Consider the following 18,106-nt stretch of genomic DNA (forward strand, 5'->3'; position numbering starts at 1 on the left):
AAATCTTTCCCATTTTGTCTTGTAGCTCATATCTCAAAAATAATTCTTTTCCCTCCAAACAGTATTTGATGTTGTTTAAAAATACTATCTAGCACCATATTGTAAATTCCACATGGGTCTGTGACTGTCTTGTTCACCACTATATCCCTGCACCTTGTTCAGGACCTAAGTCTAGCAAGCAAACTCAAAAAATATTTGCTAAGTAAATGAGTATTTCAATAACAATGTAGGTACCTTTAAAACATGTGAATTTTTAAGGCAGTCACAATACTCAGACTGGTAATATACATGAAAAGGGGAGGATAGATATGTTGTTATTATGATTTAAAACTATTCTAAGAGCAGGTTTTACACTGGAGACTAGTAAATACTGTAGAGGCACCTAAATGACAACTTCACAAATGAGCTAAGAGAAGACAGTTACCAGAAAGAGGCACTGATTTCAGCACAGAGATAAACTTCTGTATGAGTTGTGAAAGAAATCTTCTTTCTTGATAGGCTCTAAAATCAGAAAATAACATTGACCAAATTATTTTTGAAAAATAATTATTTCAAAAGTAAAATTAAATGTCGAACAAGCCTTTCTTATACTGTTCAAATGCTCCATTTTTCTCTGAAATTGGGACTATAATTTGAACACACAACTGCTTCTTTATTACTGGTGTAATAAGCCAGCTAAGAAACACCCCTTTCTCTTACTGTGAAAGTTTTCACTTGTGATTTAAAGGTCAGAACTAGAAAGGAGTTTTTAAAATTTCATTTATAGTCTGCCCTTAAGGTTCAAAATTTAATGTTTAAGTATGTAGTTAAAATAAGATAAGCAATTTTATACCTTAATATGTTTGAAGTATCACATGTAATAGAATATTACAATGTCGAAAAATTAAATGTTGGTTTAAAAACAATTTTCTAGGGGCGCCTGGGTGGCTCAGTCAGTTAAGTGGCTGCCTTTGGCTCAGGTCATGATCCCAGAGTCCTGGAATTGAGCCTCATGTCAGGTTCCCTGCTCAGTGGGGAGCCTGCTTCTCCCTCTCCGTCTGCCTGCCTCTCTGCCTACTTGTGCTCTCTATCTCTCTGTCAAAAATAAATAAATAAAATCTTAAAAAAAATACTTAAAAAAACCCCAACAATTTTCTTCTACTCCTTACTAATTTAAGATGCACTGTGTACCGATAAATCAACAAACATTCATCAGGTATTGGACAGCTGCAAATGATTATGCCAGTCCTGCTGGAAATACAAAGGAGGGGAATGACTAAAATGTACTTGAATGACAGGTATTATAATTTAAAGGTAATTAGTAACACAGACCAGCACATAATTAATAAAACTGGATGACATTAACTGAGCACTTAGTGTGTCAGGATCTGAGCTGCGTTAAGTACTTCATATGAATAATCTCATTTAATGCTGACAACAGTCCTATGAAATTGGTACTACTTACTGTCCCAATCTCACACTGGTGCTGAAAGAGGTGAGATTAACTTGCCCACAGTTACACAGCAAGCGAGTGTGGAGCCTAGTTAAGTCTGACTGTAGAACCTTTTCTCTAAATAACTACACATATTCTAACCATTACACAAACAGCTGGCATTTCAATAAAAAACACAGCATGTTTTTGGAATTCAGAAGAAGGAAGCACTGTGGCCTAAAGTAGTTTGTCTAGAAGTGCTTAGGTTAGCCTTCAATTAAGTGGAGTGGAGGGGAAAGGGTACTTAGGGAAGCAATGTTTAAGAAACAATTAACAGACTGGGCCAAGAATTTGGAGAAGTTGCAAAAAATAGCTGGGGGTTTTTGAATGCCACTGCAAGGAGTTTAGAGTTTACCCTATGGGAACCAGGAAACCACTGAAAGCTTGTGAATAGGAATATGGCAAAGAAAACAAAATTTTCTAAAGAGATGGCTAGTTAGGCTCATTGTTGTGGGAAAGCTGGAAGAAACACCAAATAGGAATTTATTGCAGTGCTTTAGTCAGGAGCTGTGAAGGCCTGAATTAATACAACAGCAGTGTGAATAGACAAGAAAGAAGAAAAAGGACAAAAGATGATCCAATAGGACTGGTTGATGGGATATAAACTGCTAGTCAAAGGACTGGAGTATTCCAAGCCCTACTGTCTGGAAGAATTAAGAGAAATTGTCCAGAAAGGCAAGTTTAGGAGGAAAAACAGTGACTATTACTTAAGCCAAAACAGAGTTCATGGCAAACAGAAGTACAACTGATCCTTCAATAGCACGGGTTTTAACTGTATAGGTCTATTTACATGCAGAGTTTTTTTAATAAACACACTACAGTACTGTGAATACATTTTCTCTTCCTTATGATTTTCTTACCATTTTTTATTCTCTAGCTTACTTCATTGTAAGAGTCCGGTATGTAATAGATAATAGTATACAAAATATGTGTTCACTGACTGTTATTAGTAAAGCTTCTGGTCAACAGCAGGCTATTAGCAGTTAGGTTTTGGGGAAGTCACAAATTGTATGTGGACTTTTGACTGTATGGTGGGAGGCGATTGGTGCTCCTAAACTCCGTGCTGCTCAAGGGCCAACTGTATACAGCAAAGGGTTATACGAAGACTGGAAAGCAGAGAAGACAGGGCCACAGAGATTTATGGTTAAATCATATTGAGGTAATGGTAAGAGTGGGTTTAAAAAAAAGAGTAGTCAAGTAGTACAGATGCCATGTGATTAGTTCCATTAAGAGGCTGTTGGGTGGGAAGACACCATGAGAGATGAGACTAGACTTGGAAATTAAAGAAGGAATTTTCCTACTCTGACCCTAACATCTTGTCCTTATAGCTCTCACTCCCTTACACCGAAACTCATTTCTCTGACATGCACCTTTTTACAGTTCTTCCCATTTTCAGTAACAACCAGCATAACCCCAGGTTTCACTTCCTTTTGTCCTCAACCCTCTTTTCAGGATTTATGTATCTCACTAAATCATCTCATCCATACTCATGGCTTTCATTATTAGCTACACATGTACAGAGTACTCTCCTAAGTGGAAGAAAAAATAAGCTAGATCTAGAAAGTTATCCTAGGTCCAAGGGAGGGGAGTCTTCAGCATATTTACGTAAGTAGAGAAAAAGGAGTGAGTGGAAAAGAACAATAAAAGATGGAAACAGAACAAGGAGTGCTGCTCCAACAGTCACACGTAGATAAGGCAAGGTCACAGTCAGACCAGCTAGCCTGAAAGAGAGAGAGAGAGTGCTCTTGGAGTATGTAGATCCTTCCCGTGTCCTACTAATAACACTTTGTTTGGTGAAATAAATACTTACTGCCAGACTTACCCAACGGATTATAAATATTACTATTAAAAGAACCCATAACCCTCACCTGCTTTTTTAATCCTTATACTTGATTTATTCTTCTCCCTAGCCTGTACCACCATCTAAAATAATACATAATTGATCTGTTTGCGCTGTCTTCCCCAACTACAATGTAAGCTCCATAGAGCAGGAATTACTTCCATTTTGTTCTCTGCTATATCCCCAATACCTAGACTAGTACCTGGCAAAAATATAAACATTCACTATTTGTTGAATGAATGAATGAATGAGTGAATGATGGCTGAAATGTATGAAAATCATTGTTAATAATAAGAGAGTAAGAAAAAGAAAGAAAAGTTGGATTGACAGCCTGAAGACTGTGGAGAAAATCAAGAACCATCCTAACAGACAAACTATGGTCAACAGACAGACAGAAGATCAGTGATATACTTATCACTGGGGCAGACAGAAGAGAAAGAAGAAAAACATGTTGATGCTGTGGTTTTCCCTTCAGATCTTTATGAAAAATATTCCTATGAGAGTAAAAGCACTTCTTACTTATTTGGTTCAGCCTTATATAAAGGAAACAACAAACCAGCCAATATCATCTAAGACTCACAACCAGTGTAACAAACCAACATGGAACAAAGCTTTGGCAACATACTGTTCTCTTGCTTCTGGATCCATCTTTTCATCATTCTTTTTAATCAAGTTCCAGAATTTTCTTAGCTTAGGTGTCTTCTTTAATTCTAATTCCAATCGTGCCTGAAAGAATGATGTGCTTTAAATCACCAGTTACCTCCAAGTTTACAAGGATAAAAATTAGATCCACTATTAGCTAGTTTTCTAATGTGCGGATATAATAGGATAAAACCTGAAAGCAACAAGATAAAACCTGAAAACTGAGAAACTAATAACTCTATTTTGAAAAACTGTTCAATTCCAATAATTGTTAATAATAACAAGAAAAAAATAATAATAAAAACTGCCTTTTCCTGTCAAGGTCTTAATAGCTCAATAATCAATTAAATTTCTTTCTTATTTCTAAAATTAAGGCTTTAAGTTTGAAAAATTAGAGCATTAAGACTTACTAGTGTAATCACTGAAATTTGAAAAATGAGTCTGAAACACTGAACATAGAAACAAGCTGTCACAAGTAAACAAGGAAATGTCCACATGACTATATTCTGTCTAATGGCACTTATCAGTTTTAACTTAGCATTATTTATACAAGTCTGTTTTTATCGCCATCAGCTGGTACCTATGAATAAGCCTGCATATCTGGCTATGTGCAAAAACCCCATATGCAGGAAATGGAATTTTCAGTAAACTTATTATTTATCCTGAAATTTGATAGTTATAACTTTATTCCCCAAGATCACAATTAATTTGGTTTTGATAGAATGACACATATGATCTAATAAGGATTTGATGAAAGAAAAAATGAAGTCATTAATATTAAACATGATCTAGACCTTCTCCTATAACTGTGTACATTCTAATCTAAGGAAATAAAAAACTCAAGTCTGTATTTAGTCTCATCCAAAGACACACATGAAATAATAACCACATTTTGCTAAATTAACCCTTTCTTTATGAGCTCAATAGATATTACCTTATTTTATCTCATAATAATATTAGGTGAAAGATCTACTAGCTTATACATAAAAACTTTAAAATTAAAAAACGACTTGTATGGTAAGTTAGTGCATAGTAAACTAAATGTATTTTCTAAGCAAGAAAGGGGATTTTTAGTTACCATTTTATATCCATATTAAAGCTACATCCACCTATATAACACATATACACATAAGTTTCTGAAATTAGATACTTACAGGCTGTAAGCCCATCCACATTGGGAGGGAGATAAGCTGCTGTACTTGACTCCGTATCAAGTCTACTTCCTGTTTAAGGCACAAAGAAAACAAATATATAAGCACACCAGTATTTTAACTTAAATCTTTACATAAGGAATATACTACCTGTGGTGAAAGCATGCCACCAATACTTCCAAATTAATGGTATTTTAATATTTCATATTAAGGACTTGAAGTGCTGGTTAGTGTTCCTATGTGCAAGAAGGCTGTGATGTACCTTATGGAGAAAATACGTGTGTTACATAAAGTTTGTTTAGACTTCAGTTACAGTGCTGTTGGCCATGAGCTCAAGGTTAATAAATCAACAATATGTTATTACGTAAGGTGTCTTTAAACAGAAACACATAAAACAAGATTATGTATTGATTGATTGATGAAAATGTTGTGACTGTAGGCTTGTAGGCTCCTAAGCCTGTATTTTCCCTAGGAGCAATGGTTCAGTTTTAGCCAATTCAGTGTTTGCAACTACTTCATAGACCTAACTACCTCAAGTAATGAGAACTGATGGCATATTGAAAAAAATAAAGTATTTCAATAATAAACTAGCTTTTAAGTTAAGCAAACCTAGCCCCAAACTACTAATACTAAATAAATCTTTTTTTGTTCAACTTCTGATAAAGAATCATGTTTATATTTACATTTGCATTGTGTAGTTTAATAAATGTTAAGGAGGAAATAGTGGCATCCACTCAGGGCTTCATGAATCTTTTTTTAATGCCTTTACACGATTCATGCGAGGTAGTACCTCAAGTAATACAACAAGTAATAGTCATCCATCTATCAACATCCAGTCTTAAGATAAGAAAGAACCCCATGCACTACATGGGTCTAATGCACTATCAGTTCAGAGGCACAGACCTTCACTTAACCACAGTAAGAGAAGTGCAAATGAAATATTAATTACTGTAAATATTTAATTCTTTTGAAGATACTCCTATGAAGGACGAAAATGTGTCATACACAACCCAAGAGATTTTCAAAGATCATCCACAACTGCCCCTAACCAGTCAACTCAAAACATAACTCTCCTGCTGACCTGGCAGCTTGTGCATGAAGCATGCCTGAAAAGTAAGAAAGCTAGTTTCTGTGTGCAGCTGTGGCACAGATCTCATTACTCAAAGTTCATACTGGCCAGACTCGATGATGCTCTACCTTTGGAGAATTTCAGCTCTGATGCTCATTTTTCTTAAGAGTATAGATAGAAAAAAGGAGATCCAGTCCAAGTCTATTTTAAAAGTGAATGGATCTTCTAAAATGTTTTTATTGAGAAGTGACTGAAATTAAACTTCTGGCATTATCCTCCATCCCCATTACCATGGATGAAGAGTTGGCGATAGAGGTAATTTCATTTATGTTCAACTTAAAAAACAAGAAAATGTGAAAGTTTTCCCCCAAGATAAAGTAAAATTACCAAACTATTGAAGCAATGATCAAGAAAAAGCAGTAAGACCGTCTGTTCATGGAGTGAAAATTCACCATCGGTTTCAGCTAATGCTGCTTTCAAGATACACTTAAAAAAAAATGGGAAGTGGTCTGGCTTCTTCTTAAAAGTCTGAAAAGAGAAAGAATAAAAATTTATTTTGAAATGGCTTGCTCTCCACTTTTTCTCCCCTAAACAAACATCAGTAGACTCTTCAGGAGTCTATTAACAAAACCAAATAATTACAAACAAGATTATTTGCTTACTTATAATTAATGGTAGCAAGTCAAATATAGGTTTCTGGCAAGATCATGAAAGAGGTGTAGTAACCTTTACCTAATAAAATAATGTTTTGTGTGTTTTTAAAAAATATATATATATATTTTAAGTAATCTCTATGCCGAACATGGGGGCCTGAACTCATGACTCCGAGATCTAGAGTTTCATGCGCTACTGACTGAGCCAGCCAGGTATCCCTAAAATAATGGTTTTACTTCCTTTATTTTTTTCTTTTATGGATTATGCTCACATTTAACTTAGTGTTTGTTTCTAAGGATCTGAAATGTTTTAATTCTTCTAACTTAAGCAAAAGAAACATCTTTAGCAAAAATTAGTTTCCCACTAACTAATCTCAAAGACGGTGGCTCCTGCTTTGTATTAGCGCTTTACTCTTTATATATTTAATATATATATATTTATATATATTAACATCCAGGTTAATATATAAAAAGTAAACAGTGTAATATATTCAAGCTTCCCTGTGACCTACCTCCCCTTTTCTCTTCTTTCAGAAGTGCTCCAAATGTGTGGTCTATACTAGTTGTTTTCATTTACTTCCCTACAGCAGGCTTCCACCCCCAGGACGACCCTGAGGCTATTACGGCTGTCAAGTCCAACAGACTCTTCCAAGCCCCTACTCCTTTTCAATGTGCTGAGGGCCCCTCTTCTGTTGTGTACATAGCAGTATTTTGGGGTTCTAACCTCATTCTTTTCCCCCTCCCTTGAACTTCAACAACATATGCTAATGATTCTAAATATACATCCTCAGTCGATCACTCTCATTAACTCTACATCCCAGGATTCCTCTGTCTACTAGACAATTTCATCTAGGTATTCAAAAGGCAATTTAAACTCAGTAAGTCCAAAAATCAATTCAACAATTTTGTACCCTCCATAGTAGTACTCAACCCTCTATTACTACCTATCTTGGTAAATGGCAGTATCATCTATTATACTCAGTTGCCCAAGCCTGGAAAGTTATTGAAAATAATACCCTTCCCTACTATTAATTATTCAGTTATGAAATCCAGTCAATTTTGCTTTCTAAATCTTTGTGTATCCTCTTCTCTTCATCTGTATTTCTCTACTTCAAGTCCTAATCACCAAAATGGTCTTTATAACATGCAAACTGATCAGGTCATTCTTTAGCTCAAAAAATCTTCCTTCTCCCTTCTTATAGTAGCATGAAACAACTTCAAGAAATCCCCAGGATCTTTCAATAATACACAAGGCCCATAGTTTACTTGGGCTCTAATCTGCCCAAAGATGGCTCTTACGTAGTGAATATCCAAGAGAAGTGACCATGGTTTTATCTTAAAGAGTTTAATACTTCCTCAGTTTACAGACCATTGCCACAAAAAGATGACAAATACCCATGCCTTTTCTTCATTTAAAAAAGTTGATGAGCTGATCATTTTATGGCAGCCAAAGAGAACCTAGATTTTGGACCTCTACTGACCAAGCCTCTATTAAACTAGCATAAAGAAAAAATGTCAGTCTACTAGAAATTTCAAAAAGGGAAAAGCAGATCCTAAATTGGGGATAAGGAGAAAACTGAAATTACAATATAAACATCTGTCTTGACTTTGGCAACACTACTTTATGTATGGAAAACTATAAATATATACTCCCTGTTGTGAAAAAGGACACTGAAAAATATCTCATTTGAGCACTATCTACTTGTGCTATTTAATATAAACTTCATTTCAATCTGATGAAAGGTCTTTATACTTCGGGGTGCCTGGGTGGCTCAGCTGGTTAAAAGACTGCCTTCGGCTCAGGTCATGATCCCGGAGTCCCGGGATCAAGTCCTGCATCGGGCTCCTTGCTCGGCAGGGAGTCTACTTCTTCCTCTGACCCTACGCCCTCTTGTGCTCTCTCTCTCTCTCAAATAAATAAAAATCTTAAAAAAAAGAAAAGTCTTTATACTTCATGCCATTCTTCGTTTCAAGCACGAAATAGAAAAACAATTTCACTTTCATAATTTTTTGGTTCATAGTAAAATTAGTTCGAACAAAGTATTGAAATCAAAAAAGAATAGTATTCTTCATACATCCACTTTCTTCTCAACCCTTACTTTATTTTTGGGCAAAGTTCTGTTCTAAAAGCATTATTTATTATCAGTCAAAAGTTCTACTTTTTAATGGCTTAAACACAGTATGAAAGCTCTGAAGTAATTTAAATCTGTTACCTCCCATGCAGGGACATTTTCTCTGAATTTCTCATTCACCATACAGCAGATTGACATTAAATAGGCCTTGCTGGACACCTCTGGAGAATAATTCATCCAGAGGTAATTTTCAAGATACTGGCTGTGAAGAGTGAAAAAGCACAGAATATTTCATTAGTTACCACCACTCACTATAATATGTCACTCACCTGGAAGAGCATGATTATCTACAACTTTCTGAAAACTTTTTAAAAACTACGTAACTTGAAAATCCTTCACAAATTTACTTGTAATCTAGGTCACCGCTATCTGTTACCAATTTATTTATAATAACTGTAGCTTTGGAGAATAAGAGTTTATACTTTTAAGGCAGGAAGACAGCAAAGATCACTAACATGTAATTATCACTATCAGAACACTGGGGATATTCCTTATCTAAAACTCTTTATGAAGTAAAAAACCAAAATGATATTGTGGGCAATTTCAGAAGATAAATGTATCTGAGACATTAATACTACCTCATCTGAGGACCAAATGACTTCCACAAACTACGAAAGAGACTTAATAAAAAGAAGCATTTTAATACTTAATTTACTAGGTATTCAACATAAGTCAGTTTTCAAGGTAACTGGCATTTTCCTCTCAAGATACCAAAATTCGTATTTTAAGACTGTGGTGAAAATATTCCTTAATAAATTTAAGTATTTCTGATTTCTACAACATAACTTAGCTATTTTTTTAAATTTTATTTTACTATGTTATGTTAGTCACCATTCATGACAGCATTAGTTTTTGATGTAGTGTTTGTTCCATGATTCACTGTTTGCGTATAACACCCAGTGCTCCATTCAATACGTGCCCTCCTTAATACCCATCACCAGGCTAACCCATCGCCCCACCCCTTCCCCTCTAAAACCCTCAGTTTGTTTCTCAGAGTCCATAGTCTCTCATGGTTCGTTGCCCCCTCCGATTCCGCCCCCCCTTCGTTTTTCCCTTCCATCTTCTTCTTTTTTTTTTTTAAACATACAATGTATTATTTGTTTCAGAGGTACAGGTCTGTGATTCATCAGTCTTACACAATTCACAGCGCTCACCACAGCACATACCCTCCCCAATGTCTATCACCCAGCCACCCATCCCTCCCACCTCCCACCACGCCAGCAACCCTCAGTTTGTTTCCTGAGATTAAAAATTCCTCACATCAGTGAGATCATATGATACTTGTCTTTCTCTGATTGACTTATTTCACTTAGCATAATACCCTCTAGTTCCAACCACGTCATTGCAAATGGCAAGATTTCGTTTTTTGATGGCTGCATTAATATTCCATGGTATTTCTTTATCCATTCATCTGTTGATGGACATCTTGGCTCTTTCCATAGTTTGGCTATTGTGGACATTGCTGCTATAAACATTGGAGTGCAAGTAACCCTTCCGATCACTACATTTGTATCCTTGGGGTAAATACCCAGTAGTGCAATTGCTGGGCCAAAGGGTAGCTCTATTTTCAACTTTTTGAGGAACCCCCATACCGTTTTCTAGAGTGGCTGTGCCAGCTTGCATTCCCACCAACAGTGTAGGAGGATTCCCCTTTCACCATATCCTCGCCAACATCTGTTGTTTCCTGACTTGTTAATTTTAGCCATTCTGACTGGTGTGAGGTGGTATCTTATTGAGGTTTTGATCTGGATTTCCCTGATGCCAAGTGATGTTGAGCACTTTTGCATATGTCTGTTGGCCATTTGGATGTCTTCTTTGCAGAAATGTCTGTTCATGTCTTTTGCCCATTTCTTGATTGGATTATTTGTTCTTTGGGTGTTGAGTTTGATCAGTTCTTTATAGATTTTGAATACTAGCCCTTTATCTGATATGTCATTTGTAAATATCTTCTCCCATTCTATCGGTTGTCTTTTGGTTTTGTCGACTGTTTCCTTTGCTGTGCAAAAGCTTTTTATCTTGATGAAGTCCCAAATAGTTCATTTTTACCCTTGCTTCCCTTGCCTTTGGCGATGTTTCTAGGAAGAAGTTGCTGCGGCTGAGGTTGAGGAGGTTGCTGCCTGTGTTCTCCTTTAGGATTTTGATGGACTCCTGTCTCACATTTAGGTCTTTCATCCATTGAGTCTATTTTTGTGTGTGGTGTAAGGAAATGGTCCAGTTTCGTTCTTCTGCATGTGGCTGTCCAATTTTCCCAACACAATTTGTTGAAGAGACTGTCTTTTTTCCATTGGAAATTCTTTCCTGCTTTGTCGAAGATTAGTTAACCATAGAGTCTAGGGTTCATTTCTGGGTTCTCTATTCCGTTCCATTGATCTATGTGTCTGTTTTGGTGCCAGTACCATACTGTCTTGATGATGACAGCTTTATAATAGAGCTTGAAGTCCGGAATTGTGATGCCACCAGCTTTTTCTTTTTCAACGTTCCTCTGGCTATTTGGGGTCTTTTCTGTTTCCATACAAATTTTAGGATGATTGGTTCCATTTCTTTGGAAAAAGTTGATGGTATTTTGATAGGGATTGCATTAAATGTGTAGATTGCTCTAGGTAGCATTGACATTTTCACAATATTTGTTCTTCCAATCCATGAGCATGGAACGTTTTTCCATTTCTTTGTGTCTTCCTCAATTTCTTTCATGAGTATTTTATAGTTTTCTGAGTACAGATTCTTTGCCTCTTTGGTTAGATTTATTCCTAGGTATCTTATGGTTTTGGGTGCAATTGTAAATGGGATCGACTCCTTAATTTCCTTTTCTTCTGTCTTGTTGTTGGTGTATAGAAATGCAACTGATTTCTGTGCATTGATTTTATCACCTTACTGAATTCCTGTATGAGTTCTAGCAGTTTTGGGGGGCAGTCTTTTGGGTTTTCCACATAAAATATCATATCATCTGCAAAGAGTGAGAGTTTGATTTCTTCTTTGCCCATTCGGATGCCTTTTATTTCTTTTTGTTGTCTGATTGCTGTGGCTAGGACTTCTAGTACTATGTTGAATAGCAGTGGTAATAGTGGACATCCCTGCCGTGTTCCTGACCTTAGGGGAAAAGCTCTCAGTTTTTCCCTATTGAGAATGATATTCGCTGTGGGTTTTTCATAGATGGCTTTTATGATATTGAGGTATGTAACCTCTATCCCTACACTCTGAAGAGTTTTAATCAAGAAAGGATGCTGTACTTTGTCAAATGCTTTTTCTGCATCTATTGAGAGGATCATATGGTTCTTGTTCTTTCTTTTATTAATGTATTGTATCACATTGATTGATTTGTGGATGTTGAACCAAACTTGCAGCCCAGGAATAAATCCCAGCTGGTCGTGGTGAATAATTCTTTTAATGTACTGTTGGATCCTATTGGCTAGTATTTTGGTGAGAATTTTTGCATCCATGTTCATCAGGGATATTGGTCTGTAATTCTCCTTTTTAGTGGGGTCTCTGGTTTTGGAATCAAGGTAATGCTGACTTTGTAGAATGAGTTTGGAAGTTTTTCTTCCATTTCTATTTTTTGGAACAGTTTCAGAAGAATAAGTAATGACGCTTCTTTAAATGTCTGGTAGAATTCCCGTGGGAAGCTATCTGGCCATGACTTTTGTTTGTTGGGAGAGTTTTGATTACTGCTTCAATTTCCTTAGTGGTTATGGGTCTGTTCAGGGTTTCTATTTCTTCCTGATTCAGTTTTGGTAGTTGATACATCTCTAGGAATGCATCCATTTCTTCCAGATTATCTAATTTGCTGGCATAGAGTTGCTCATAATATGTTCTTCTAATTGTTTGTATTTCTTTGGTGTTGGTTGTGACCTTTCCTCTTTCATTCATGATTTTATTTCTTTGGGACCTTTCTCTTTTCTTTTTGATAAGTCTGGCTAGGGATTTATCAATGTCATTAATTCTTTCAAAGAACCAGCTCCTAGTTTTGCTGATCTGTTCTACTATTCTATTCTTTTGGTTTCTATTTCATTGATTTCTGCTCTGATCTTTATTATTTCTCTTCTCCTGATAGGTTTAGGCTTTATTTGCTGTTCTTTCTCCAGCTCCTGTAGGTGTAGGGTTAGGTTGTGTATTTGAGACCTTTCTTGTTTCTTGAGAAAGGCTGGTATTGCTATATACTTTCCTCTTAGGACTGCCTTTGCTGCATCCCTAAGATTTTAAACAGTTGCGTTTTCATTTTCATTTGTTTCCATGAATTTTTTTAATTCTTCTTTAATTTCCTGGTTGACCCATTCATTCTTTAGTAGGATGCTCTTTAGCCTCCATGTATTTGAGTTCTTTCCGACTTTCCTCTTGTGATTGAGTTCTAGTTTCAAAGCATTGTGGTCCGAAAATATTCAGGGAATGATCCCAATCTTTTGGTACCGATTGAGACCTGATTTGTGACCTAGGATGTGATCTATTCTGGAGAATGTTCCATGGGCACTAGAGAAGAATGTGTATTCTGTTGCTTTGGGATGGAATGTTCTGAATATCATCTGTGAAGTCCATTTGGTCCAGTGTGTCATTTAAAGCCTTTATTTGCTTGTTAATCTTTTGCTTAGATGATCTGTCCATTTCAGTGAGGGGCTTGTTAAAGTCCCTTACTAATACTGTATTGTTGTTGATGTATTAGTTTGATTTTGTTATTAACTGGCTTATATAATTGGCTCCTCCCATGTTAGGGGCATAGATATTTACAATTATTAGATCTTCTTGTTGGATAGACCCTTTAAGTAGGATATAGTGTCCTTCCTCATCTCTTATTACAGTCTCTGGCTTAACATCTAATTTGTATGATATAAGGATCACTATCCCACCTTTCTTTTGGTGTCCATTAGCATGGTAAATGGTTTTCCACCCCCTCACTTTCAATCTGGGGGTGTCTTTGGGTCTAAAATGAGTCTCTTGCAGACAGCATATTGATGGGTCTTATTTTTTTATCCAATCTGATACCCTTTATCTTTTGATTGGGGCATTTAGCCCATTTATATTCAGGGTACCTATCGAAAGATAGGAATCTAGTGCCATTATATTGCCTGTAAGGTGACTGTTACTGTATATTGTCTCTATTCCTTTCTGGTCTATGCCACTTTTAGGCTCTCTCTTTGCTTAGAGGACCCCTTTCAATATTTCTTGTAGGGCTGGTTTGGTGTTTGCAAATTCTTTTAGTTTTTGTTTGTCCTGGAAGCCTTTTATCCCTCCTTCTATTTTCAATGACAGCCTAGCTGGATATAGTATACTTGGCTGCATATTTTTCTTGTTTAGTGCTCTGAATATATCATGCCAGTCCTTTCTGGCCTGCCAGGTCTCTGTGGATAGGTCTGCTGCCAATCTGTTGTACTGTTGTAGGTTACAGACCTCTTGTCCCGAGCTGCTTTCAGGATTTTCTCTTTGTCTGAGACTTGGGAGTTTTACTATTAGATATTGGGGTGCTGACCTATTTTTGATTTTGAGGGGGGGGGTTCTCTGTGCCTCCTGGATTTTGATGCCTGTTTCCTTCCCCAAATTAGGGAAGTTCTCTGCTATAATTTGCTCCTATATACCTTCTGCCCCTCTCGTATTCTTCTGAGATCCCAATTATCCTAATATTGTTTTGTCTAATGGTATCACTTATCTCTCAAATCCTGCCCTCGTGATCCAGTAGTTGTTTCTCTCTCTCTTTTTCTCAGCTTCTTTATTCTCCATCATTTGGTCTTCTATGTCACTAATTCTCTCTTCTGCCTCATTTATCCTAGCAGTTAGAGCCTCCATTATTGATTGCACCTCATTAATAGCCTTTTTGATTTCGACTTGGTTAGATTTTAGTTCTTTTATTTCCCCAGAAAGGGTTTCTCTAGTATCTTCCATGCTTTTTCCAAGACCAGCTAGTATCTTTATAATCGTCATTTTGAACTCTAGTTCCAACATCTTACTAATGTCCGTATTGATTAGGTCCATGGCAGTCATTACTGCCTCTTGTTCTTTTTTTTGAGGTGAGTTTTTCTGTCTTGTCATTTTGTCCAGAGGAGAATAGATGAATGAGAGAACAAAATGCTAACAGGGTAACAACGACCCCAGAAAAATATACACTAAACAAATCAGAAGAGACCCGAAACCGGGGGGGAAAGAAAGGGAAAGAAAGAATAAAAAAAATGATCAAATATGATCAGGCTGGTGAATAGATCAGTGCCACATACTAGATTCTGGGCATATTTTGGTCTGTTAGAAGACACTGCCTCCCAAAATTTTAAAGAAAGAAAAACTTGTATATGTACAAAAATAAAGGTAAATATGATAAAGGAATGGAATATGACTGTAAAGATGAAAATTATAAAAGATTTTATAAAAGGAACTGGTAAGAAGTTGGTTGAAAAAAGAAAGAAAAATTTAAAAAAAAGGGAGAGAATGTGATCAAGCAGGAGACTAGAACAAAGCCATACACTAGACATTTAGGGTATATTTTGGTCTGTTAGAAGAAACTGTATCCCAAAATTTTAAAGAGAGAATAACTTATATATATACAAAAAATAAGGTTAACTATAATGGAGGGATAGAATATGACTCTAAAAATGAAAAATAAAAAAGATTTTTAAAAAAGGGATTGATAAGATGTTGGTTAAAAAAGGGAAAAAGAAAAATTTAAAAAAAATAGAAAAAGAAAATTAAAAAAATTAACTTTGAAAGACTAAAGAATCATGGTAAAAAAGCCATGAATTCTATGTGCTGTATTCCCCTTGGCTAGAGTTCTGCCATTCTCATTGATCGGTAAACTTGGTCTTGGCTGGCTGTTCTTGCTGATCTTCTGGGGGAGGGGCCTGTTGCAGTGATTCTCAAACATCTTTGCCTGAGGCGGAATTGCCCTGCCCTTGCCAGGGGCCAGGCTAAGGAATCTGCTCAGGTCTGCTCTCAGTAGCTTTTAGTTCCCTGAAAGCTTTCCGTACAGCTTTGGAGGATAAGGAAGAAAATGGTGACCTCCCAATCTCCACCACGGAGGAGCCAACACCTTGGGGCCCCATTCCTCAGGAGCCCCCAGAGAAAAGCAGTCAATCACTCCTGTCTCCCCGGTCTCCGGCCACATTCTGTGCTCACCCAGCCTGTGACCGAGCGTTTCTATCTGTGGCACACGACCCTGTTTGGAATCTCCAAACCCTGGAGATTGCTGCGGTGCACTGCTGCGCTGCTCCTCCAGGGGGAAGAAGGGGAGTCTCCCCGGATCTGCCACTTGTTGGATCCCTGCTTCCAGAAAGTGGTCGCTTTTCTGTTCAGAGAGTTGTGGCTATTCTTTTCTTCTATCTCCTGTTGAGTTTGTAGGTGTTCAGAATGGTTTGATACCTATCTGGCTGAATTCCTGGGACCAGACGAAATTTAGTCTCCTACTCCTCCGCCATCTTGCTCCTCCTCCCTAACTTAGCTATTTTTTATCATTCATGTTGTAAACATCAATTACCATACTGGGGTTAAAATACTCTCAAGCACCAATTAAAAAAAAAGCAAGGTAGTTTTGTTCCCACTTTAAATCACTCCACATGCATGTTGCAATCACTCACATACATGTGTGCAGACCTATGTACAAACCCAGAGTTAAGTGGTTGAGATTCTGCTATAGCGCTGTAATTTTTCTACTTCCTCTTATGTTCACATTGGTATATTCATGGGTCTATCATTAGCAATACTATAAGTACCTAGGAAACTGGATAAGTGGAATTTTACTTAAAATGATGGTCAAATGGCTCCAAGTAAGACACTGAGTGCTCTTTCATAAATAAAATGTACAAAACTTCATTTCATTCCTTTCTTACAAGTTTAAACTCCTTTTTCCTGAATTATATCCTTTTGAACTTCTCTCAGCAAGTTTGTTAGTATTAATCTATCTGTCTGAAATTAATTTATGACAGTTTAGCTGGTTATACAATTCTTTCTCGGTTGTTAGTGATTTTTTTTTCTTGTATTGGTCTCATTCTCTATTACTATAACTGAGAAATCTACAATTAATCTATGCATCCTTCTTTGAGTAATGTCTTTTTTTTCCTGCAGCAGATAAGATCTTCATTCTGTCTTTGTTAGTCTTCAGTTGCTCTATTCAGAATTATTGTACTTCCTGAATCTAAGACTCATATTTCAACTGTAGAAAATTCTTAACCACCATTCTTCTAAATTGCTACTCCCCTATTCTCCTTAAATCTCTTCTGAAATTCTTATTGGACTATAATTTTTGCCTCTGTATCTCTGAATTTCCTTTTACATTATTCATCTCTATTTCTCTTTGCTATTATCTAATTAATTTTCTATATTCCAGTTCAATAATCCCCTCTTTAGCTGTGTCTAATCCACCACAGGCCCAGGCTCTTTTATTGTGCTTTGCTTTATTCAGTTTTGCAGATGTTGCATTTTTCACAAATTGAAGGTTTATGGCAATGCTGCATTGACCAAGTCTATTAGTACCATTTTTTCCCAACAGTATTTGCTAACTGTATGTCTGTCACATTTTAGTAATAGAATTACCAAAGAATTTGGCAATAAGAATATTTCAAACTTTTTGATTATTATTACATTTGTTATGGTAATCCATGATTTATGATCACAACTTGTTGAAAGCTCAGATGCTGGTTAGCATTTTTCAGCAATAAGGTATTTTTAAATTAAGGCATATAGATTTTTTTTTTAGACATAATGCTGTTGCACACTTAACAGACTAAAATATAGTATAAACACAACTTTTATATGCACTAGGAAACCAAAAAATACATTTGACTTGCTTTTGTGCAGTGGTCTGGAACTGAACCTGCAATATCTCCAAGGTGCCTGTATTTAATTTGTCCACTGAGTTTTTAAATTTCAATAATTTTTATTTGTTTTCCCCAAATCTATCCATTTTTAGTGTCTTGTTCCATGTTCACACAATTTCTTCTTTTATACTCATAACTTTAAACATAATGATTTGACAGTGTGTATCAATTATTTAATTACCTAAGGTCCTGGGTGGGTGGGGTGGGGATCTAATTCTGTTGTCATTTCAACTGACTCTTCTTACAGTTATTATCCTAACATGCTTCGTAATTAGGGAATCTGAACTCACCTTTGCCAGGGTTCTATAGGAATTTATCTGTAATGCAATTGGAATACATATCCTTCCAGAGTATCTTATATTTGT

At 36.3% G+C, this 18,106-nt stretch overlaps 1 protein-coding gene across 1 annotated transcript in view; it reads right to left on the reverse strand.

Annotated features, from left to right (window-relative positions):
* The window catches only part of AQR (aquarius intron-binding spliceosomal factor), a 100,299-nt gene that overhangs the window by 68,131 nt on the left and 14,062 nt on the right, over positions 1–18,106 (reverse strand). Inside the window, exons 5-9 of the mRNA XM_034994740.1 lie at positions 9,040–9,160; positions 6,561–6,701; positions 5,108–5,176; positions 3,937–4,037; positions 425–501 (exon numbers count right to left, since the gene is read on the reverse strand). Of these exons, the coding sequence (XP_034850631.1) occupies positions 425–501; positions 3,937–4,037; positions 5,108–5,176; positions 6,561–6,701; positions 9,040–9,160 (509 nt within the window). The remainder of the gene's footprint in view (positions 1–424; positions 502–3,936; positions 4,038–5,107; positions 5,177–6,560; positions 6,702–9,039; positions 9,161–18,106) is intronic.

The sequence above is a fragment of the Mirounga leonina genome, unplaced genomic scaffold (assembly GCF_011800145.1).
Source record: "Mirounga leonina isolate KUSES-001 unplaced genomic scaffold, KU_Mleo_1.0 Mir_91, whole genome shotgun sequence".
In the NCBI taxonomy this organism is placed as follows: Eukaryota; Metazoa; Chordata; class Mammalia; order Carnivora; family Phocidae; genus Mirounga; species Mirounga leonina.